This window comes from Protobothrops mucrosquamatus, unplaced genomic scaffold (assembly GCF_001527695.2).
Source record: "Protobothrops mucrosquamatus isolate PMUCROS unplaced genomic scaffold, P.Mucros_1.0 scaffold1778, whole genome shotgun sequence".
NCBI classification, from domain to species: domain Eukaryota; kingdom Metazoa; phylum Chordata; class Lepidosauria; order Squamata; family Viperidae; genus Protobothrops; species Protobothrops mucrosquamatus.
In genome coordinates this window covers 3,749-28,634 of record NW_015387916.1, presented here as the reverse complement: position 1 = coordinate 28,634, position 24,886 = coordinate 3,749, and the positions used below count along the sequence as shown (strand labels likewise).

Sequence of the window (24,886 nt, the reverse complement as noted above, 5' to 3'; positions counted from 1 at the left end):
CAGGACAAGAAGCAACAAATGGAAACTAATCAAGGAGAGAAGCAACCTAGAACTGAGGAGAAATTTCCTGACAGTTAGAACAATTAACCTGTGGAACAACCTGCCTCCAGAAGCGGTGAATGCTCCAACACTGGAGGTTTTTAAGAAGAGACTGGACAGCCATTTGTCTGAAATGGTATAGGATTTCCTGCCTGAGCAGGGGGTTGGACTAGATGACCTCCAAGGTCCCTTCCAACTTTATTATTATTATTAACTCTGATTTCCTGTCCTGGCCCTGTTCTGCCTTAACTCTGCAATTATGTAGGATGAGTTTTTAAAGCTTTGGCAATAAAGGTTAAAAATGGCCACTTGTCTCAAATTTAACAGCATCCTAGGACTCTCTTCCTTGGTATAAAAGAGTTTTATAGTAGATGGGAAACATTTAAAAAAGGAACTCAAGGGGGGGATAGATAAATCAGTATCGCCTCCTTCCCTCCGATTTATAGTGTTAGCATTTTCTTTAAAGTCTGAGAGCTTTTTTTTCCTCCCTCAAGCTCTCAAGATTGGAACATTTGCAACTTTTGAAGTGTTGATGCCTGAAGCAAAAAAAAAAAAATCATATTATGAGAAAACCCTCTCCCAAAAGAGCTCAGGATGTCTGGCTTTAAGAAACATCTCTTAATCTGTTGAAAATGCCTGCTGAAACGAGTTACAGTATATATATTTTTTAAATTGGTTAAAATTGATTCTGCATCTCTTACGTGTGCCTTTCCACATTGTTTCCCCAAAACTGAAAAAGGGAAAAAATGAACAATAAACTCAATTAGAGGGGAGGCTATAAAAATTAGATAAACCAAATTAGATAAGCTAACACTGGAAATTTTTAAGAAGAAACTGGACAGCCATTTGTCCGAAATGGTATAGGGTTTCCTGCCTGAGCAGGGGGTTGGACTAGATGACCTCCAAGGTACCTTCCAACTTTATTATTATTATTATTAAATAAATAATCGAACTAGGTAAATGCCTACACAATTCCTATTCATAGCAAGTACTGTATAGAGAGGTTTCATTAAATTAAGTAAAATTTAAATAATTCAAAACTATTATAAAGGCAGAGAGAGAGAGAGGGAGAAAGAATTTTTAGTTTGCCAGGAAAAGTATCTTATCATTTAATAATATAATATTCTTATCTGGGAAGCCTATATGCCAGTGATGCCGAACCTTTTAGAGACCAAGTGCCCAAACTACAACCCAAAACCCACTTATGCATTGTTGAGTGCCAGGTGGGTGTGGCCCATTGAGTGGGCGTGGCCCATTGGGTGGGCGTGGCTGCGGTGGTAACGGCTGACTGGGTGGGACTAAAAAGTTCAATCAATCAATTCCAACTTTGCAAGATCTTTTTTTTCCCGTGAGACGTTGAAATTGACTGATTGAACCTTTTTATTTTTGCACACGGCGATGGAGGCCTAAAGCAAAAAGTTTTATAAAATCCAGCTGAAGGCCTAGGACTGGGGTGACGGTGCGCGTGCCCACAGAGAGGGCTCTGAGTGCCGCCTCTGGCACCCGTGCCATAGGTTCACCACCACTGCTATATGCTTTGTATTGTGTGGAATTTATTGTGCAAGCGATTTTATTTGAGGATTTTCTTGTCAAATGCTAAATACAGGTAGTCCTCAACTTATGACTACACTTGAGCCCAAAATTTCTGTTGCTTCACATTTGTGAAGTGAATTTTGCCCCGTTTTTATGACATTTCTTGCCACATCTGTTAAGTGAATCAATGGAATTGTTGGTAGTATAGTTCTTCCCCATTGAGTTGGCTTGTCAGAAGGTCGCAGAAGGAGATCCCATGGCCCTGGGACACTGCAACCGTCATAAATATGAGTCAGTTGCTAAGTGTCTGAATTTTGATCACGTGACCCCGGAGATGCTGCAGCCATTGTGAGTGTGAAAAACGTTCATAAGTCCCCTTTTTTTCGAACGGTCACTAAACAAACTGTAGTAAGTCGAGGACTACCGTTTTAGCCTTCAGGGCAGTGGTAGTCAACCTGGTCCCTACCGCCCACTAGTGGGCGTTCCAGCTTTCATGGTGGGCGGTAGGGGTTTTGTCCGATACTGAAGCACTTTCCTTTTTTTTAATTTAATTGATTTTTTAAAAAAAATTCATAGCATTATTTAAAAACATTTTCATTAGGTTTTCATAAAATTCCCCGTGACAACAGTTCAACAATTGTGGAATCAGGCTTTAGTGCTGTTAATCATATTATGACCAAAGAAAGAAACCGCCTGAATATTTCCGAAAGAGGAGACCTTCGTTTGTTCCTTACAAAAATTGAGCCAGATATCCAGTATTTAGTTTCGCAGCCTCAGCCTCAGGGATCTCATTAATAATTTAATTAATTAAATGTAATTTCATCAGACTTCATGCTTCAATGTATGCAAAGTATAAATAAAAAGATAGATTTAACTACAGTAAGTTGTTTTATAAAGATTTATTCTGCCAAACTTAGCGAAAGTCCGACATAAAGTATTTGGTAAGTAATTATTATTATATACTTTAACTTGCTGTAACTCTGCTTTATCAATTTTATAAAGTAAAGTTACTTCCCTACTTTATAAATCACCATTACCGTGTAACCGGTGGGTGATTAGAAAATTTTACTACTAACAGAGATACAAAAGTGGGCGGTAGGTATAAAAAGGTTGACTACCCCTGCTTCAGGGCCTGGGCCAATTTATCTTCTGGATCCTCTTCAAGGATGATGTCACATGAAGCACATTACAATGGTCTGTATGGGAGGTGACCAGGGCACGAGTGACTGAGCAGGGCTTCTTGGCCCAGGAAAGGCTGTAACTACAAGGTGTAACTCTAAAACAGGGCTCTCCAAACTTGGCCACTTTAAGACTAGTGAACTTCAACTCCCAGAACTCCCTAGCTGGGGAATTCTGGGGGTTGAAGCCCACAGGTTTTAAAGTTACCAACTTTGGAGAGCCCTTCTCTAATCCAACACTGGAAATTTTTAAGAAGAAACTGGACAGCCATTTGTCTGAAATGGTATAGGGTTTCTTGCCTGAGCAGGGGGTTGGACTAGATGACCTCCAAGGTCCCTTCCAACTTTATTATTATTATTATTATTACTACTACTACTACTACTACTACTACTACTACTACTACTATTATTATTATTATTATTATTATTATTATTATTATTATTATTATTATTATTATTATTATTATTATTATTATTATTATTATATCCAGACTGCCTCTTCCCTGTTGGACTTCCAAAGAGTTGTGAAGACCTGGCTTTTTAAGAGGAAGTTTGGGGATGCCAGAGATCTGATGTCTGTTATGATGGACTTTGCATGGAGGTNTATTATTATTATTATTATTATTATTATTATTATTATTATTATTATTATTATTATTATTATTATTATTATTATTATTATTATATCCAGACTGCCTCTTCCCTGTTGGACTTCCAAAGAGTTGTGAAGACCTGGCTTTTTAAGAGGAAGTTTGGGGATGCCAGAGATCTGATGTCTGTTATGATGGACTTTGCATGGAGGTTTTTAACTTCATATACAAAATGCAAAATAACAGAGTTGGAAGAGACCTTGGAGGTCTTCTAGTCCAACCCCCTGCTCAGGCAGGAAACCCTACACCATTTCAGACAAATGGTTGTCCGATCTCTTCTTAAAAACATCCAGTGATGAAGTACACACAACTTCTGGAGGCAACTTTTTCCACTGGTTAATTGTTCTCACTGTCAGGAAATTTCTCCTTAGTTCTAGGTTTCTTCTCTCCTTGATTAGTTTCCATACATTCCATATATTCGTGAATGCAAGCCACTATGAATTTTCCTGAACTGAGTGGCATCAAAGCCAAAAGAATGTATGAAACCTGATTTATAAAACTTGGATGAGAAGCTAAACGTCTTGAAGGAAAAGCCAAGAAGATGGTCCAGTTGCCTCTTGGAAAAAGCACCTTTGGGACAACCATGATCTGGATGACTGAGGATCTCCATAGAGATTGGATCTATAAAACTACAGGACAGCTTCCTTGCAGACTGCTTTAATTAATGAGCCTCAGCAGAACCTCTTGTTTTGAAACGAGATTTCAACTCGCGAGAAATTAATGCAGAAAATGCAGTCCTTTGGGAAATAGCGCAAAGAAGTTATGCCAATTTCCATTATAGAAATGAGAGACAATAGGGTTAACTATCACACAGAGAAGAAGAAGTTACTAAGGTATGCAATTTAGGACTAAAACAATTAACCTTTCCTTGGAGAGGACCTAAATTCTGAAGCCAAGCCTTTTTTCCTGGACTCTTCCATACTTCTTGAGTTAATTCCAATAATTTAGCAAGGCTGCTGAAGAGAGTGATTTCCACTAGTTTTTCCCAGTTCAAGGATAGCAGTTTCTTGTTCTTTTTTTCCTTGGAATTCTACCTTTATTTTTTTAACTTTTTAATTATCTATGTGGGAAATCTTACAAGTGTACGAACAAAATCCTGTTCCTGAGAGGAAGGGCTTATTTAAACTCAAGTGCTGTCAGGGCTTAAATCAGGGGTCGCCAACCTGTGGGCCGTGTCCTGCTAGCCCGTGGGCCACGGGACAGGCTGGCCAGTGCGTGGATATGTGTGCGTGCACTCAAGCCCACTCACGGTGGCACCGCTGCTACGCAAATGGGGTGCTGCGCAGCAAAAACAGGGCATTGGGTAGTGAAAACGGGGCACCAGTCTCCAAAAACAGGGCGCCACTAGCGTCACGTGGGCGCCAGCACCGCCCCATTTGTGTGCGCACGCATGGGCGCATGTTAAATTCTCCTTTTCTTTCCCTCCGGTCCGCCAACTGAGAAAGATTGGAGACCTCTGGCTTAAATGACAGGGAAGAGCTAGCAATTCAGAGCAGAAGCGAAACTACAGTTTTGGGTGTTTTATGAATGTTTAGCATATATATATATATATATTTAAGATTTCTAGCCGGAATGACAACTCTATGCACATAAAGCTAATTTCTTTGCATAATAAAAGCTAAATCTTGAGGAAAATACTGGGGATGGAGCGAGGACAGGATTAGACAATGATATTGAAATAGTTAGAATTTGTTAATAACAGACTTTTATACATAGATAACCCTTTAAATGACTTGATTGGTTAAATTGGCGTAGCTGCTCATGACTCTCGGTGGCTAACAGTATGTAACAAAGGAATAAAAGCAACGTAACACAATTTTAAATGTCATAAATTAGCAGCTGAGAAATACGACCAACAGCAGCAATTAATAATCATTCATCACAGTTAATGCAGGGGTCTTCAAACTTGGTCCTTTGATGACTTGTGGACTTCAACTCCCAGAATTCCTCAGCCAGGCACGCGTGCCTGGCTGAGGAATTCTGGGAGTTGAAGTCCACAAGTCATCAAAGGACCAAGTTTGAAGACCCCTGCATTAATGGAATCAAGAAATAGGCTCATCCACATCATCAGGACCCCATACTCAAACACAAAACCAAGTCTTCAAGGCCTTGAGAAGGACCGGCCGTGTCCAGACACTCCTCATCTCTTTTTTATAAAGAAATTTTAAAAAAAAACCTTGAATATCACAGACATTGCTATTTTGGGCTCAAACGTTCAGCTGTATGACAAGTTCGGTCTGGTTTGTCTACGATCTTCCACTCTACCCCTGCAAATTCTCTCGTCCATTGCTTTATTGTGAATTTCTTTTAACAGAAAATTTGTGTTGACTGTTCCGACGGGATTACTCATGGTTTGACTCCTGCCTCTAAATAGGGGGACTGTCTCCTGGTCATAAAGATGTATTCAGTTTTTCTCTAGTCCCTGAAAAATAACTCTTGGTTACGTAATGTAGGTGCGAATGAGGTCATCTTCATGTCCCTGTGTTAACTTCTGTCTGGGGAGATTGAATCATGATGGCAGATGGAGATTTGTAAGGGGTGGTGAAAAGGTTGCAGATTTTGGGTTTTGGATAGAAAAGCAGTCTCTCTGTGTGTGTGGGTATGTATGTGTGTGCATACACACACACATACACATGTTCCCCCGCCCCCAGTCTTTTTATTCTGTTTCGTAATATGGTCATTTCCTTCAGATTCTCCCAATTATTTCATTTCAGAAACAGATGACTATGCAGAGATCATAGATGAAGAAGATACGTATACCATGCCTTCAAGTAAGTCATCCTTCTTTCACTCTGGACCCTGATGGAGTCAATAAACGTAGTTGTAAGAGCTATTTAATCGAGAATATCTGGGAGGCATCCTTTTGGACCTAGAAACTGAAAAACAAAAGGTTTAAGATTACTTGAATCCCCACTGGGGATTGTTATTTATTTTTGAAATAGTTAACCTAGAAACGCAGGTCCATATAAACAACCGAGAGAGGACAATTTTGGATTGTTGGCCAGATGGGAAACTGCTAATACTTCAGTGTTTCAGTTCAGGCACTATGCTGTCTCTTACTCACAAGAAGTGTAAGGATTACATGTGCTTTCCCTCTAGGACAGTGGTGGCGAACCTTTTAGAGACCGAGTGCCCAAACTGCAACCCAAAACCCACTTATGCATCGCCGGGTGCCGGTGGGTGTGGCCACCGAGCTGTCGGCTCGTGCTCACTTGCTCGCTGTCCGCTCCGACTTGTGCTCGCTCTCTTGCTGTCTGCAGCAACTGCTGCTTCCGCTGAAAGTTGCTCCTTTTATAGCCTCTTGCCTATTCCCAGACTGCGCATGCGCGGAGAGCTGCGCATGCGCGGAGAGGAGGAGGGAACAGCTCGGCCCAGCAATGACTCGCGTGCCACCAGAGACGGCTCCGTGTGCCGCCTCTGGCACGCGTGCCATAGGTTCACCACCACGGCTCTAGAATCTTACACTTCGGTGCATTAAGAAAAGGAAAAGGCGGGAAAATTTCACCTTCATTTTCAATGTTTTCCTATATCTATATCTGTCCAGAGTGTGGTTTATGTTGATGATTGAAAAGGAGATCCAGTTTGGTCTAGTGGTTAAGGTACCAGGCTAGAAAGCAGAAAATCATGAGTTCTAGTCCCACCTGAGCCATGAAAGCCAGCTGAGTGACTTTGGGCCAATCACCAGGAGACGGCGAGTTCGAGTCCCTCCTTAAGAATGCTGGCTGGGAGACTTTGAGCCAATCACTAGTTCTAGATCTGCCTTAGGCATGAAAGCCACCTGGGTGACTTTGGGCCAGTCACTCCCTCTCACTCTGACTCACCACACAGGTTGTTGTTGTGGGGAAACTAAGAGTAGGAAGATGTGTTGGTTATGTGTGCTGCCTTAGGTTGTTGGTAAAAATAATAAAGGCAGGATATACAGTGAGGGGAAAAAAGTATTTGATCCCCTGATGATTTTCCCTCACTATAAGAGCGGTGGTGGTGCAGTGGTCAGAATGCCATATTGCAGGCTAATTCTGCCGACTGCCAGCAGTTCGATTCTCACCGGTTCAAGGTAGACTCAGCCTTCCATCCTTCTCAAGTCGGTAAAATGAGGATCTGGATTGTTGGGGGCAATAGGCTGACTCCATAAACCGCTTAGAGAGGGCTGTAAAGCACTGTGAAGTGGTATATAAGTCTAAGTGCTGTTGCTATTGCTAGATATAAATAAACAAGTAAATGTTAGTAAAATCAAAACCCAATTTCCAAAGTGCTGGTATAATGGAAAAATCTCAGCTTGTTTTAAAGCAGGGGTAGTCAACCTTAGCTCTTTTATGACTCGTGGACTTCAACTCCCAGAATTCCTGAGCCAGCACAGCTGGCTCAGGAATTCTGGGAGTTGAAGTCCACGAGTCATAAAAGAGCCAAGGTTGACTACCCCTGTTTTAAAGGATGGAAACACACATTGTGCTTTGCTTATAGCTTATAATAGCATGTAGTAGATAAATGCATCAACCTCATCCTAAAATATTTTATAATATGCAAAGTAAAGTTGAATGGCATCTGTGCCTCTACAGTGTTATGAAGATGGTGTCGTAAAGATAGATTGTGTATTTTGGGGGATTTGCAGAAATTTCAAATACAATGCCTGTGTGTAGGATTTTGAATACTGGACATTTTTTTCCCAAATGTAATTTGCATTTTAAGAAGTATTTTCTAAGCCGGTGTTTGATTTTTCTCTTAATTGCACTGCAGAAAGCTATGGAATAGATGAAGGTAACAGGAGATCCTTTAATTATCTATCTGTTTAAAATTTTGGAGATATCTTTTTTTTTTAAAGGAACTGTTGACTTTCTATTAATAAAGTGCTGGCTCAATTGTGTATTTTTAAGCCAACACATTTGATCGTTATGGGATTATAAAGAAGAAACTGCTGTGTTCAAATAAAAATGGGTATATAGAATACAGAAGATTTTATGTCTATTCTTACCTTTTTTTTTGAACTCATCATAATAAACTATTTCCACTTCTCCTTTTGGAAACAAGAAAGCATGTTTCCCACTATTTTATTTGAAGTACGGAAGTAAAAAAATAGACAATTCAGTTGGCAATGAACAATGCCTAATGATTTTAGGAATAAGCAGTTTACTAAAGAAAAAAATATATAATAAAATAAAATAAGTATGACATATCAGCAGAACAAATTGCATAGGTGTTTAGGCTAATTTTTTTGGGGTCGAAATAATTTTGACAAGAACCGGCTAAAGGACTAATTGTTAAGTTATAATACATAAAAATGAACCGTTATTTAAAGTGGGAAGTCACCCCAAATAAAGGTCCTTACATACATATCCTAATTTTGGTGCTCGGAGATTTTATAGCACATTACCTCTGGAGAATTTATACGGTAATCGTCCTCGATTAGTTTTATACCTACCCTTTTTGCATTTCTTTCCAATGTGAACCACTGGTCATAATTCAGTTAAGATGTTTTAATTACACTGCTTGCATTAATGTAACTAAACACACTGGAACTAATTCAGAACTAGAAGTCTCACATCCTTTCCAGGATTTCCATTTGAATGGGTGTTTAAGAGGGTTCCACTGTAAAAATGATATTTACATGAATTGCTTGTGGGCAAATTCTGGTATGTTGTTTTTTTTTCAAACGGGTAATCATTTTAAGCTACCTTTGATGGTGTTTTGTCTTTTGTGGGGTACTTCCTGGGGAAGCTGTTTCATCAGTGGATTTAAATTTTAAATGGATTGTATTTTAATAGCCAGGGATTATGAGATTCAGAGGGAGCGGATTGAACTGGGACGCTGCATCGGTGAAGGGCAGTTTGGTGATGTTCACCAAGGAGTTTATGTCACTCCAGTAGGTATCTCTTAATGTTTTCATACTTTTTCATAAGTAGAATTATCTGCCTTCTAATTGTGTGTTATTATCCATTGTACACTCTTATGGCCTAGACCAGGGGTAGGCAACCTCGGCTCTTTTATGACTCGTGGACTTCAACTCCCAGAATTCCTGAGCCAGCATGGCTCAGCTTGGAAACCTCTCCCTTTCCCCTCAGCATGGCTGGCTCAGGAATTCTGGGAGTTGAAGTCCACGAGTCATAAAAGAGCCAAGGTTGCCTATCCCTGGTCTACTGATAATGTAAATATGTCCAGTTTTGAACTTATCTTATGTAGTAATGGGAAACTTCTTAACCTGATACATAGAGTCTCTGCTAACCTTTTATCTTTATTGATTACAATTCCTTAAACTACACACCCTCACACGTTCACATTTATCAAACTATAATACCCGCCAGGTGATATAAGGAGCGTTGGAGAAGACAAGAGTTCTTTTATACCACCAGTTGTGTGCGTGGATGGTGTCCTTTGTCTAGCCCAGGGCTCTTCAAACTTCGCCCTTTTATGACTTGTGGACTTCAACTCCCAGAATTCCTCAGCCAGGCATGCTGGCTGAGGAATTCTGGGAGTTGAAGTCCACGAGTCATAAAAGGGCCATGTTTGAAGAGCCCTGGTCTAGCCCTTCATTTTGTTTTGTTCTAGCAGACCTCTATCACATGTAACCTCAATTATTTTCTTCATGTGGGGTCCTTGATGCTCTCTGAGCTTGATTGCAGACGTTTTATTACCAAACCCCATTCCTTTCTATCCCTGATGATGTTGCTTAGTTGGGTAATGAAACATCTGCAAGAACATTGCCAAGCTCACCCACAGTTCAACCCCAAACTACAGATATTCTCTCTGGAGGCCATTTTATTCATGTTCACTGGCTGTTTGCTGTGACTGGATAACGTAAGACCGGTTGCTTAATGTCTATGGAAAAAAGCACCTTTTAAAAAAAAAACAAAACACAAACTTTGGGACGGCTGGTTGCTTAGAAATTATTTTCATTCTTTGTTGACTGTCCTCTCAACTTGCTTGGGGTCACCCCATTTCAGCTGGTTGCTCTTGTGCAAATATGGCTTGTCCTCTGTCATTCTCTCCCTCTTTCTCAATACCGTGTCACGTTGGTTTGTGTAGCAAATGCTGCTGACAATGACTCTGATCGTGATGACTAAAATGTCAGATTAAGGCTAAACTGTTTCCCCACTTGACCCCAAAAGCTCATTGTACCAATGTCCTTTCATGGGAGAAAGAAAAGTGTAATGCTGAGGAGAGCTGTGTAGGCGAATTCGAATTCACACACACACACACACACACACACACACACACACACACACACACACAGAGAGAGAGAGAGAGAGAGAGAGAGAGAGAGAGAGAGAGAGAGAGACTGGTATTAAAGGTATTTGGAAGGTGGTGGTGGGGAAATCTTTGGGTTTTAGTTTTTCACAAAATGTTGCATATGGGAAGAACCCCGTGCCGAGTATTTGGTGGAGAGTTGGAAGACAAAGTCACAAACGATTGGCTTAAGTGGAGTAATAAGAACTTAAGCTGGGAGCTTAACTCCTTCTCTCTGATTATACCAAAGCTCAGAAGCTCCGATAAATACGTCCAGCTGTTACACGCCTGTTGTTAAGTAGTGACATGGTGGGGAGGTGTGCGGAGGAGATGGGGTCCAAGGAGAAGAGAAATCTCATTTGGCCTGAGGGTCTAATTAGCCGTTGGTAATGTGTGAACTTTTTAATGTAGAGAACTCTGCCCACCAGCGGCTTCTGATTTAAGCCTGCTGTGGGATACATTTGAACTTTCCAGCAGGAACTGCAGCTTTCACCCCCTTTCCAGAGACGCATGAACGCACAGGGGAAAAAAAAAAAGAAATTACGTTTGTCTTCTCATGGAGCAATTAGGTAAATTATCGAAGAAAGTTATCTACAAACTTTAGAACCTCGACACCCTTCAGTCGAAGGGTCTCTTCCTTTATAATTTTCCCGTCTTTTTATCTAAAGGAGGTTCCTAGAACTTCTTGGTCTTTTTGTACGGGTCAGACGAATTATCGGGGTGGAGAGGGAGGGGGTTCGAGACATGTTTACGTCTACATCCTCCGGGGTACTAGAAGCTTAAGAAGACAAAGACACCTAAAATCTGCATACCCCATCCAAACTCCCAAGAGTCATTAGCCCCAGCACCAGGGAAGCAGGATACGACCTTTGGGAGATAATAGGATTAACTCACAGATGCCAAAGGGACACAGGTCAAAATACATGACACAGGAAATAGAAAGCCTCAAACAGGAACAGGAAATAACCTCCAAACAAAAGGCTCCAGAGGGTATAAAAACCCACTCCCCACATGTGCTCAGCCCTTTTTCTCTCCTCTTTCCTGCCAGAACCATCTTTCTGTCTGGCTCTTCAATAAACTGCAACCTTCTTTCTAAAGCAGTCGCCATGTCGTTTATCCCCGGCTTGGACTGGACCATGATGAAGACTTTTCTTTCAACAGAGCTTTAGGTCAAAAAAAATAAATAAAGTTCTTTATGAAACTCTGCCACTCGACCGGAGAAGAATACTTTTACCTTTTTTGGGGGACAATCTGGGAGTCGAAAAAGCTTGAGGAAGATGAAAAAGATGTTCAGAAAGGTTTCTTCCCTTGGCCCAACCTTTAGACGTAACCTCAAGAGAAGACTACAGCGACCAGAAAACGGCACCTTCCACGTAACTCTGCTGAAAAGATTAAACAAAATCCCAATATAAAAGAACGGGTTCTTCGAAGGAACATAAATTTATTTTAGTACAGTACTCTAAAAATGTTTGGCTTAGAGAGCAAGCAGTAAGATGTTAATTTATCTTTACATTTGCAGATGGTTTCTGGAATTTTAGAAGAGATACGGCTTGCGTTTCATTAAATCCTGCAAATACCTTAGTGCAGGGGTAGGCAACCTTGGCTCTTTTATGACTCGTGGACTTCAACTCCCAGAATTCCTGAGCCAGCCATGCTGAGAGGAAAGGGAGAGGTTTCCATGCTGAGCCTTGCTGGCTCAGGAATTCTGGGAGTTGAAGTCCACGAGTCATAAAAGAGCCAAGGTTGTCTACCCCTGCCTTAGTGTCACCTGCACCTACTTTGCTTTTTTCAAAAGATGGTGTTATACGAGGCTGGCCATGCAGCTCAACTAAACAGGTTGCCCACCAGCAGATTAAAATTACCAGAAAAATAAGTTGGTGTATAATGCACAACCGATAACGGAAACTTTTGGGGTATCTTTTTCTATGTAATCCGAGACAAACTGGCCTAATTTAAGCTGAAGTTGAACACCGTGTTTTAATAGAATAATAATGAGAATTCTACCCCTTCTTACAGAAGAAAAAGACAAAGTTAATTTCCAGTCAAACTTTAGCGCATGCTTAGAAACTTGAAATTGGCCAGTACAGTTTTAGTATGAATGTCTTTTTATACTTTTGAAGAAATGAGCGTTAGCATTATGCAAGTAGTCTTTAAAAAAACCCACACATTTGGATTTATCTAATATAAAATTGAAAAGAAATTTTTTTTAAAGCCCCTTCCACAATATTAAATTAGTTGAAACATTAACAGTTCGGTTAGGTCAGATTGCTCTGTTGTAGGCATTAAGTAAGGGAAGAAACCATGCCCAACCTCGCTCCTGTATTTCACCTATGAAATGTATAAAGTGGCGGCAGCCCTTTGTCGTATTCGGCTGCCTGGTTCGTGAGAAAATGCTAATTTTAGCAAAATTGTCACTTTTTTTTTTTTTCCAAAATCCGTGAAATACTCTTTTTTTTTTTTTTTTTTTTAAAAAGAGAGACTTCAGAATCAATGTCTATCTCTGTGTGATTCCTTTCATTTGCATAACGTGGGCTTTCTGTCTTGCAGGAAAACCCTGCCATGGCAGTTGCAATCAAAACGTGTAAAAACTGTACTTCAGACAGCATCAGAGAGAAATTCTTGCAAGAAGCCTGTAAGTTACAACAACGTTCCCGTCTTTCAGCTTGGGTAGGCTTAGGCCCGTAGTAGCGAACCTATAGCACGGGTACCAGAGGCGGGGCACACGGAGCCCTCTCCGTGGGCACGTGCGCCGTCGCCCCGGCCCCACCTCCTCCCGCGGTTTCCTCCTCACCAGCAGCCCCCCCCAGAGGAGAGTCGCCCCCGAGGAGCAGCGCAGCCAAGGACATGGCAGCTGGGCAGCAGGGACAAGACTCCGCCCTTGCACCCCAGGGCGTGCAATTGATGCTGCGGGGCGTAGGGTGGAGGGCGTGGCTTCCATGGCGCTGCTGGGCCGCCTGGGCAATCTACATTGGGCCGTGGAAGCGTGGGCAGGGTGGGGATGAGGCAGGGGTGGGGCGGGGGCGGGAGCGTGCAGGGCAGGAGCGTGCAGGGTGGGGATGAGGCAGGTGGGGGCGGTTTTTGGGCACTCAGTCTCTAAAAGGTTCGCCATCACTGGCTTAGGCTGAGCATGTGAGGGGTTCTTGTTTGCAAAGACCGGAAACACCACGACTTAGCTGAAAAATGTCCCCTGCATTGTAGCAGCCACGGTCCCCCAACCGTAGGCTCTTGCCCCCGTAACACTCTCTCTCTCTCTCTCTCTCTTTCTCTCTCTCTCTCTCTCTCTCTCTTTCTCTCCCTCCCTCCCTCCCTCCCTCTCTCCTCCTCCCTCTCTCTGGAAGATAAACACATGATTGCCTACAGACAGCAAGCTTGCATTCCTGTCCTTGAATGGACAATCTTGCGGCTGAAAAATATAGGCTGAGATTTCATTCATAAATCCAGATTTATAATACTCTGTTTCAAATTGAAGTACGACCCACGTACTTTAGAACAGTGATCGAATCATGCGCAGATGAGATTAATCTGCTACTCTAATGTATATTTTTAGAATTTCCCTGTCTATTTCGTGAGATAAAAGCGAAATGTTCCAGGTTTGCCTACGGCAGTGGTGGCGAACCTATGGCACGGGTGCCAGAGGCGGCACTCAGAGCCCTCTCTGGGGGCACTCGCGCCGTCAACCCAGTCCTAGGCCTTCAGCTGGGTTTTATAAAACCTTTTCGCTTTAGGCCTCCGCTGCCCTGTGCAAAAAAAAAAAAAAGGTTCAATCAATCAGTCAATTTCAACTTCTCGCGGGAAAAAAAGATCTTGCAAAGTTGGAATTGATTGATTGAACTTTTTAGTCCCACCCAATCTGCCGTTACCACCGCAGCCACGCCCACCCAATGGGCCACACCCACCCAATGGGCCACACCCACCCGGCACCCGACGATGCATAAGTGGGTTTTGGGTTGCAGTTTGGGCACTCAGTCTCTAAAAGGTTCGCCATCACTGGCCTACGGGGTGCTCTCTCTTCCACAGCACAAATAAACATATTTCCATGTCATTAGGTGCGAGGTTTAGCTCCTGTGCTCTTGAGACAGATAATAAAGCAATTCTGTTCCTGGTCAATGCACTTGATGCCAGCCAAAGGAGTAAATGAGATTTTTCTTGTGGACATCATATTCATATCAGTGTTGTACTCCATCGCAACTCAGTGCATCTGTCTGAGTGGTGTTCCATTTTTCTTCTTTCTGCTCTAACGAAGTCATGCCCACACGATGTGTAGACAGTGTGAATCAATAAGTTTTTTTTTAAAAGGTGAGTTTGGAGCTTTGAACCGTATTTAGTGATAATTGTTGCCAGTTTATATTTTGCAGGCCATTTGCTCTTGAACTGAATCAATGTAGGCCGATTGAAAGATATTAAATTGGTGTCGTACCTTCGTGGCTCCCTCAGAAGAAAAACCCCTGGCCTTTTCAGCATAGTTGTGAAATCAAAGATAATAATAATAATAATAATAATAAAGTTGCAAGGGACCTTGGAGGTCATCCAGTCCAACCCCCTGCTCAGGCAGGAAACCCTATACCATGTTATGCATGTTATGCTTCTGCACAGTCAGTGTCCAGCTCTGACCCATTTTAGTGTTGCATCTGTGCTTTGGAGACCGAAACTGATGCCAAATATGCTTTTGTTTCAAGAGCTGGTGCAAAAGTAATCATGATTAGCATTCATATATCCGCAAATGTAGCAGTCATCACAGCAGATGCTGGAAATGGAAGAGAAATTAAAAGAGAGAGCTCAACAGGAAAATAGACAGTGAAGCACATGGGAGGGTGAAAAGGCTCAGCCACGTAGCTCCTTTAGTTTACTCTGAAAACAAAATGATTTCCTGGGTGAATCGTTTACAGAGAGAGAGTCCTCAATTTATGGCCAATGGCTTAGTGACCGTTTGACGTTAGGACAGATCCACTGGGAGTTATATACGACCCAGATTTGAAGTTTCAACAGGTACCCTCTCTAACCCACTCGTGGCCACATGACACGGGCCACATTTGCAGCCACTTGTACCTTCCTGTGGTCCTTTGATCACGTTTTACAATAGTTTTGCTGAAAATCGACATTTCCTTCTGGTTTGGGAAAACCTTGCCCGTAGTAAGCCATTGGTTCAGCTAATAACCACCAACACACACACACACTCAGACAGACAGACAGACACAAAATCAGGTTGTTCATGTGACCCACTTTGTTGTTAATTGCGAAGTCGTGTCCGACCCATCGCAACCCCATGGACAACGTTTCTCCAGGCCTTCCTGTCCTCTACCATTGAAGCTCCCGCCTCCTGCTTCAGTGACTCCATCCAGCCACCTCCTTCTCTGTTGTCCCCTTCTTCTATTGCCCTCCATCTTTCCCAGCATCAGGCTCTTCTCCAGTGAGTCCTTCCTTCTCATTAGGTGGCCAAAGTACTTTGAGTTTCAACTTCAGGATCTGGCCTTCTAAAGAGCAGTCAGGGTTGATCTCCTCTAGGGCTGACCGGTTTGAACGCCTTGCAGTCCAGGGGACTCGCAGGAGTCTTCTCCAGCACCGTAGTTCAAAGGCCTCCATTCTTTGTCGCTCAGCCTTTCTCAGTCCAACTTTCACATCCATACATTGTGACCCACTTTAGGCCAGCCCTAAAATCACAGGAAGGGATCTCTCAGAGGTCTTCTAGTCCAATCCCCTACTCAGATCGGGAGTCTTGTACCACCCCAGTTAAATGGTTCTCCATTCCCAACTTACAACCGTGATGGGAGGCTCCATTACATTCGTAAGTCGAGGTGGGAAATGTGATAGATGAAGCATTTCTAGTTAGCCTAACTTAGAGCTGTGCTGGCGGAGGGGTTAGAAGTATTGCAGGCTGATTCTGCCGACTGCCAGGGGTTCGATCCTCACCGGCTCAAGGTTGACTCAGCCTTCCATCCTTCCGAGGTCGGTAAAAATGAGGACACAGATTGTTGGGGGCACAATAGGCCAACTCTGTAAACCGCTTAGAGAGGGGCTATTGCTATTTAGAAAAAAATGGAAATCGGCGAGAGAGAAATATCCAAGCAGGCCAACTGTCTGGGATGCATATGATGAAGGGAGAGCATTTCTACAAACTCAGTGCTGAAAGCCAAATGCCACTTCCCAGAGTATTAAAGCAGCTACATCCTCTAAGGCAGAGGTCCCCAACCTTTTGCGCACCAAGGATCGGTTCCGTGGAGAAAGGTTTTTCCACGGACCGGAGAGTGTGTGGTTTTGTGTGCTGCCTGCATCCCACGGGTGGGGCTTTGCTTGTTTGTGCGGACCGGTTGCTGGCATGCCGTGGCCCGGTACCGGTCCATGGACCGGGGGTTGGGGACCCCTGGTATAAGGCACTCATAGCAGCTGCCTCAAAGGACATCCCTTTGATCGTGGTGTCGCAGGGCTTATAATTCAGTATTGCAGGCTGACTCTGCCCACTGCCAGCAGTTCGGTCCTGGCCTGCTCAAGGTTGACTCGGCCTTCCATCCTTCCGAAGTTGGTAAAATGAGGACCCAGATTGTTGGGGGCAAATATGTTGACTCTGTAAACTGCTTAGAGAGGGCTGTAAAGCACTGTGAAGTGGTATATGGTATTGCTATTGCTCTACCCCTGCTCTCTATTATCTGTCTGTCTGTCTATCTTATCTATCTATCTATCTATCTATCTATCTATCTATCTATCTATCTATCTATCTATCTATCTATCATCACCTATTCTATGTCTGGTGGCGCAGTGGTTAGAATGCAGTATTGCAGGCTAATTCTGCCCACTGCCATGAGTTCGATCCTGATTGGCTCAAGGTTGACTCAGCCTTCCATTCTTCCGAAGTTGGTAAAATGACCTAGATTGTTGGGTGCAACAGGCTGACTCTCTAAACCGCTTAGAGAGGGCTGTAAAAGCGCTGTGAAGTGGTATATGGTATTGCTATTGCTCTACCCCTGCTCTTTATTATCTGTCTGTCTGTCTGTCTATCTATCTATCTATCTATCTATCTATCTATCTATCTATCCATCCATCCATCCATCCATCCATCCATCCATCCATCCATCCATCCATCCATCCATCCATCTATCTATCATCACCTATATTATATCTGGTGGCGCAATGGTTAGAATGCAGTATTGCAGGCTAATTCTGCCCACTGCCATGAGTTCGATCCTGACCGGCTCAAGGTTGACTCGGCCTTCCATCCTTCCGAAGTCGATAAAATGAGGACCCAGATTGTTGGGGGCAAATATGCTGACTCTGTAAACCGCTTAGAGAGGGCTGTAAAAGCGCTGTGAAGCGGCATATAAGTCTAAGGGCTATCGCTAAGTCTAGAATCGGTGTCAACCCCTTGCTATGAAAAGAACCCTTTCCCCTCTTGTTTTCAGATTGCACGTCAACAGCGTGCCTCTGTTTAATGAGAACTTTTTTTTTTTGCTTTCCCCCGTTGCAGTAACGATGCGTCAATTTGACCACCCCCACATTGTCAAGCTGATTGGCGTCATTACGGAAAACCCTGTCTGGATCATTATGGAGCTGTGTACTCAGGGAGAGGTAAGAGAGGAATCGATCAAGGCCATGTCTGTCTTCAAGCATTTGATAAAAGACTTGGGGGGAACATGGAAGTATTGTGTGAATGTTTCTCTCGAAGGAAGGAAGAGCGTTCAGCATTTGGCAACGGCAGAATCATAGTTTCAAATGGAGCCCGGCGGGAATTGTGGATTGAAGAGGAGATCTAAACCTTTTTTTTCTCAGTGTGGAGTTGAGTGACAGATCTCTGGTTTACTACTGGGAAGAGGACAGCTGAAAATGATCATAAATAATAATAAAAAAACTTTGCACACCCTAAAGGTAGCCCTTGACACGCAGCAGTTCATTTAGTGACCGTTCCAAGTTACAGAGGCACTGAAAAAAGTGACTTAGGACCATTTTTCACACCTACGACCATTGCAGCCTTGTAAAGAGGCCATAGTTGCCCACCCTTCAGAATCAGAATCAGAATAGAGCTGGAAGGAACCTTGGAGGTCTTCTAGTCCAGCCCCCTGCTCAAGCAGGAGATCCTATACCATTTCAGACAAGTGACTGTCTAGTCTCTTTTTAAAAACCTCCAGTGATGGAGCACCCACAACCTCCGAAGGCAGGCTGTTCCACTAATTAATTGTCCTCACTGTTAGGAAGTTTCTCCTAAATTCCTGGTTGCTTCTCCCCTTGATTAGTTCCCATCCATTGTTTCTTGTCTTGCCCTCTTGGTGCTTTGGAGAATAGCTTGACTCCCTCTTCTTTGTGGCAGCCTTTCAAACACTGGAATACTGCTATCATGTCCCGCTTAGTCCTTCTTTTCTCTAGACTAGCCATGCCCAATTCCTGCAACCCTTCTTAGTTTAGAGTACGGTAGTCCAAGCTCTTGTAAAACACGTACGTTTTGATTGGAAGGAAATCCATTTAATTCTAAAGTTCAGCAGAGATACCCAAATTCGAATACTGTCATCGCTTTCCTTTTAATAGTTGAGTGCCACAACGATTGAGGCCACTGCCAGGACTTCTTGTGGAAGTCCAGTGATAGAAGTCCACTTTAGAAGTCACAGTTTCTCTGAAGCAGTCCCGTGAGAATGGAGCAGGTTCAGTAGCCACGGAATGGAGGACACTGGAATGGAGAAGAGAGATCAAGGCAATTGGGATTCTTTACGCCGCAACATAATAATAGTAGTAGTAGTAGTAGTAGTAGTAGTAGTAGTAATATCGCACAGACTGACTACAAGTAGCGGCATGACAAAATAACAACAATAGTGCATTGGAAGATCTGCAAGAAATATTTGCCTGTAAGCAAAAACTGGTGGGATCATAAAATAGAGAAAGTCATAGAAAATGATCAAATTAAACTGCTCTGGGACTTCAGAATTCAAACAGACAAGCACCTGCAACATAACACCCTGGACTTAACAATTGTCGATAAGAAAGACAAAAAAGTATGGGTCATGGACGTGGCAGTGCCTGGAGACAGCAGAATAGATGAGAAAGAACTGGAGAAGATAACAAAATACAAAGACTTACAAATAGAAATAGAAAGACTGTGGCAAAGGCAAGCAAGGGTAGTACCAATAGTAATAGGCGCCTTGGGTGCAATCCCAAAACAACTGGAGCACCACTTGAACACCATCATCGGCATTGACAAATTCGCTATTAGTCAATTGCAAAAGGCGGCCTTACTAGGAACCGCTTCCATCCTGCGACGATATCTGTAATATCGTCAAACATCCACATCTGCCTATCCCAGGTCCTGGGTAAGGACTCGATAGGTAGACAAAATGCCAAATCCAGTCTGAACATCTGGCTGACTGTGTGATGATCCTCAATAATAATAATAATAATAATAATGATGATGATGATGATGATGATGATGATGATGATGATAAAGTTGGAAGGGACCTTGGAGGTCGTCTAGTCCAACCTCCTGCTCAGGCAGGAAACCCTATACCGTTTCGGACAAATGGCTGTCCAGACTCTTAAAAACTTCCAGTGTTTGACAAGAGACTGGACAGCCATTTGTCCGAAATGTTGAACAGAGATCCTTTGCGCTGCAACGTTCTGCCCCTGGTTTTGTTTTTGCTCAGTCTGACCTCTCTCTCCCTCTCTCCTTTATCCTGTAGCTGAGATCGTTTCTCCAAGTCAGAAAATACAGCTTAGATCTGGCGTCTTTGATACTTTACGCTTATCAACTTAGCACCGCCCTTGCCTACTTAGAGAGCAAACGGTTTGTACATAGGTAAGATCATCACCACCCAGCAAAATATTTGTGTATATATATAAAAAAAAAGTTGTATACATCNGAGTATTACCCGTGTTTCCCCGAAAATAAGACCGGGTCTTATATTAATTTTTGTTCCAAAAGACGCACCAGGGCTTAATTTCCAGTTAGGGCTGATTTTCGGGGAAATACGGTACTAAATGCGTCCATCTGGCTGATGATTCTAACTGGGGCTTATTTTTGGGATGGGGCTTATATTACGAGCATCCTGAAAAATCATGCTAGGGCTTATTTTCCGGTTGGGTCTTATTTTGGGGGGAACACGGTGTTGGTTCCGAATCCAGCAGCATGCGAGAGACTTGGGAAAGGGTGACATCTACTGGGCAGCTTCTTCCTGTGTTTTCTAAAATATTACTAGCACCAAGTGAGTTAGAAAGGAAGGAGGTCTGCCAAAACCTCTTGTGATTTCCAATTTTGAAGCAACCTGCAGCATCCAAAGCAGAAATAGCTATAAGAGAGTTTTCCTGAAAACCATTTAACCAATAAATGCAGGGGTAGTCAACCTTGGCTCTTTTATGACTCGTGGACTTCAACTCCCAGAATTCCTGAGCCAGCTATGCTGGCTCAGGATTTCTGGAAGTTGAAGTCCACGAGTCATAAAAGAGCCAAGGTTGACTACCCCTGAATAAATGGATTGTTTACATTTTCATGGTAATTAAAACGGAAAACAATCGGAGCGATAATTCACATTTTTAAGAATAAAGAAAATACTCTGTTAAACACAGATGTCAGACACACACTATAAATCTTCAAGTTCACACATCCTTGTAGAAGTTTCAAGGTGGTTTTGGATGCAGTATCTTCTAATCCTTGCAACATCCTGTATGTCAAAGCAAGAATATTCAATAATAGTCAGACTCATGACACTGTACAGTACATTATTTTAGAATCAGAATAGAGCTGGAAGAGAGCTTGGAGGTCTTCTAGTCCAGCCCCCCTGCTCAAGCAGGAGACCCTATACCATTTCAGACAAGTGGCTGTCTGGTCTCTTCTTAAAAACCTCCAGTGATGGAGCGCCCACGATTTCTGGAGGCCAGCTGTTCCACTGGTTAATTGTCCTCACTCTTAGCAGGTTTCTCCTTAATTCCTTAATTTTAATTTAGCTTACATAATTAATTTTGATAACCTTACATACTAAGGCAAAGATGCAAGCAAGATTCAGAACTCAGATTCAAACTAGGTTCTGCCTGATTTTTAACTAAGGGGTCAAGGAACCATAAATTAGTCTTGTTTTTTCTTAAAACAAAATCCTGGATATTTTTTTTCTGCTTCTATGTGCATATGTTTGTACATTTCATTGTAAGGGGACTGGAAAACCTTTGAGTAGTATTAATAGGAAGAGTGCTCGCTCTTTCTTTTCTCCTGCTTCTCCAAACTTCTGGTACTAAACAAAATTGTTACAGAGGTATGGGATCCAGCCCCCAGCAGGAGCAGTGTGCAATTTACTTGGTTGCCCTTATACAGTATATTCAGGTACAATTGTCTAATCCAGATAGATTTTCATACAGTATGTAGTGTGACATATTATGCCTTTTTGTTGGAAGAAAGCAAGGAGCGTGATTTTGGGTATGAAAATAATCTGATTAAATGTGCTCCAGATGTGCTCAGATGTACTGATGCTTTAAACTGAAGGATTAACGCTTATGTCTTCTACCAGGGATATTGCTGCTAGAAATGTACTGGTGTCCTCTACAGACTGTGTGAAACTAGGTGATTTTGGTTTGTCTCGGTATATGGAAGATAGCACATATTATAAAGGTAAGTAAGGGATGCGTCTACACAATCCCTCTCTACAGCCTCTGTTGAGTAAAAAGAGTATCCTCTCCTAGACTTACCCTAGGACAGGGGTAGGCAATCATGGCTCTTTGATGACTCGTGGACTTCAACTCCCAGAATTCCTCAGCCAGCCTGGCTCGGCTTGGAAACCTCTCCCTTTCCCCTCAGCATGGCTGGCTCAGGAATTCTGGGAGTTGAAGTCCACGAGTCATAAAAGAGCCAAGGTTGCCTACCCCTGGTCTAGGACCTAGGCCACTGTTTCTCAATCTTGGCAGCTTGAAGATGTGTAAACTTCAACTCCCAGAATTCCTCAGCCAGCATGGGGAACTATGGCCCCTTCATGACTCGTGGACTTCAACTCCCAGAATTCCTGAGCCAGCATGGGGGAACTATGGCCCCCTCATGACTCGTGGACTTCAACTCCCAGAATTCCTGAGCCAGCCTGGCTCAGCTTGGAAACCTTTCCCTTTCCCCTCAGCATGGCTGGCTCAGGAATTCTGGGAGTTGAAGTCCACGAGTCATAAAAGAGCCAAGGTTGCCTATCCCTGGGCTAAGTCATCTTTTATTCAAAGGCATTTACTTGATGTAAGATACCAGAGTATAAGACGAAGGGGAGGAGTGATCCATTCCTAACTCGTATGTCAGAAAGAGTAAGCAAGCACCACCTTAGCAATGACAGCAACGATGGAGGCCAAAATTCATTTTGATTGCTTTATGATATATGCAACAATAACCACCCGATCGTCCAAGCTGGCGAAAAATTCAACCAGCACATTGAGATTTTGGCAAACATGCGTGTATATGTACTCAAAAGCTCAGCTCGCAGCCCAGCAATGTAAAATGTACGGAGTGGAGCAGAATGTTGATGTGTAAGAGGTCCTGACTAGATTTCATTTGTGCATTTTAGCTTCAAAAGGAAAATTGCCCATCAAGTGGATGGCCCCAGAATCCATCAACTTCCGACGTTTTACCTCAGCCAGTGATGTCTGGATGTTTGGTAAGAGAAGATCACCACGGGCTCCCTTTCCTGTCTCTCTGCCTCCATTTTAAACTGTTTATTGAATGTGTACAGCTGGTCCCCGACTTATCACCACAATTGAGCCCCAAATTTATTTATGTTGCTAAGTGAGATGTTTGTTCATTTTATGACCTTTCTTGCAACAGGTGTTAAAAGTGAACCATTGCAGTTGTTGAATTAGTAGCACAGTTGTTAAGAGAATCTGGCTTGCCCCATTGGCTTTTCTCGTCAAGAAGTTTGCAAAAGTTGATCATATGACCCCGGGACATGGCAACCGTCCTAAATACGAACCCGTTGCCAAGCATCTGAATTTTGATGACGTGACCACGGGGTTGGCTCCAATGGTCCTAAGTGTGAAAAACAGTTATAAGTCACTTGTTTCATTGCCATTGTAATTTTGAAACGAAACGGTCACTACACGAATTATTATAAGTCGAGGACTACCTATATCACCCTTGCCTGCTATTTGCATGGCACTCAAACGATGATGATGATGATGATGATGATGATGATGATGATGATGATGATGATGATGATGATGATGATGATGATGAAGTTGGAAGGGACCTTGGAGGTCATCTAGTCCAAGCCCCTGCTCAGGCAGGAAACCCTATACCATTTCAGACAAATGGTTGTCCAATCTCTTCTTTAAAACTTCCAGTGTTGGAGCATTCACCGCTTCTGGAGGCAGGTTCTCCTGCTTGAGCAGGGGGCTGGACTAGATGACTTCCAGGGTCCCTTTCAGCTCTACCTTACCCTACCCTACCCTACTCTATTCTATTCTATTCTATTCTAAATAAAGAATCCTATTCTATTCTATTCTATTCTATTCTATTCCATATTTTCTATTCTATTCTATTCCACATTTTCTTTTCTATTCTATTCTATTCTATTCTATTCTATTCTATTCTATTCTATTCTATATTTTCTCCTATTCTATTCTATTCTATTCTATTCTATTCTATTCTATTCTATTCTATTCTATTCTATTCTATTCTATTCTATATTTTCTCCTATTCTATTCTATTCTATTCTATTCTATTCTATTCTATTCTATTCTATTCTATTCTATTCTATTCTATTCTATTCTATTCTATTCTATTCCATTCCATTCCATTCCATTCCATTCCATTCCATTCCATTTTTTCTATTCTATTCTATTCTATTCTATTCTATTCTATTCTATTCTATTCTATTCTATTCTATTCTATTCTATTCTTCTCCTGCTGCGCTCTTTCTCCATCCAAATGCATCGTGTGTCACTTTTGTACTGTATGAATTGGTTTGATGGAGCCCATTTTAGTCATTTCCTACAGGTCTAGAAAGAGGGAAAGGCACTAAAAAGCAACATTTTGGCATATCTCCGAGACCGCCTTCTGGATATCTCCGAGACCGCCTTCTGCCACAGATTTCCTCTCACAGACCAGTACGCTCCCACAGAGCGGGCCTCCTCGGTGCCGTCGGCCAAGCAGTGTCGGCTGGCGACCCCCAGGGGGAGGGCCTTCTCTGTGGGTGCCCCCACCCTCTGGAACGAACTACCCCCTGAGATCCGGACGATTCCGGATCTCCTATCTTTTCGCCGCGCCCTCAAGACATGGCTTTTTCAGCAAGCGGGTCTGGCCTAGGGAGAATTTTAAATAGGGACAATTTTAATTAGAATTTTAAT

The 24,886-nt window shown here is 42.6% G+C and overlaps 1 protein-coding gene across 1 annotated transcript in view; it reads left to right on the top strand.

The window, feature by feature from the left end:
• Positions 1-24,886, top strand: part of PTK2 (protein tyrosine kinase 2) — a gene marked incomplete at its 3' end in the record, with an annotated part of 120,768 nt that overhangs the window by 93,797 nt on the left and 2,085 nt on the right. Inside the window, exons 14-20 of the mRNA XM_015823123.1 lie at positions 6,115-6,171; positions 9,160-9,257; positions 13,166-13,250; positions 18,075-18,175; positions 20,269-20,384; positions 22,084-22,184; positions 23,110-23,199. Of these exons, the coding sequence (XP_015678609.1) occupies positions 6,115-6,171; positions 9,160-9,257; positions 13,166-13,250; positions 18,075-18,175; positions 20,269-20,384; positions 22,084-22,184; positions 23,110-23,199 (648 nt within the window). The remainder of the gene's footprint in view (positions 1-6,114; positions 6,172-9,159; positions 9,258-13,165; positions 13,251-18,074; positions 18,176-20,268; positions 20,385-22,083; positions 22,185-23,109; positions 23,200-24,886) is intronic.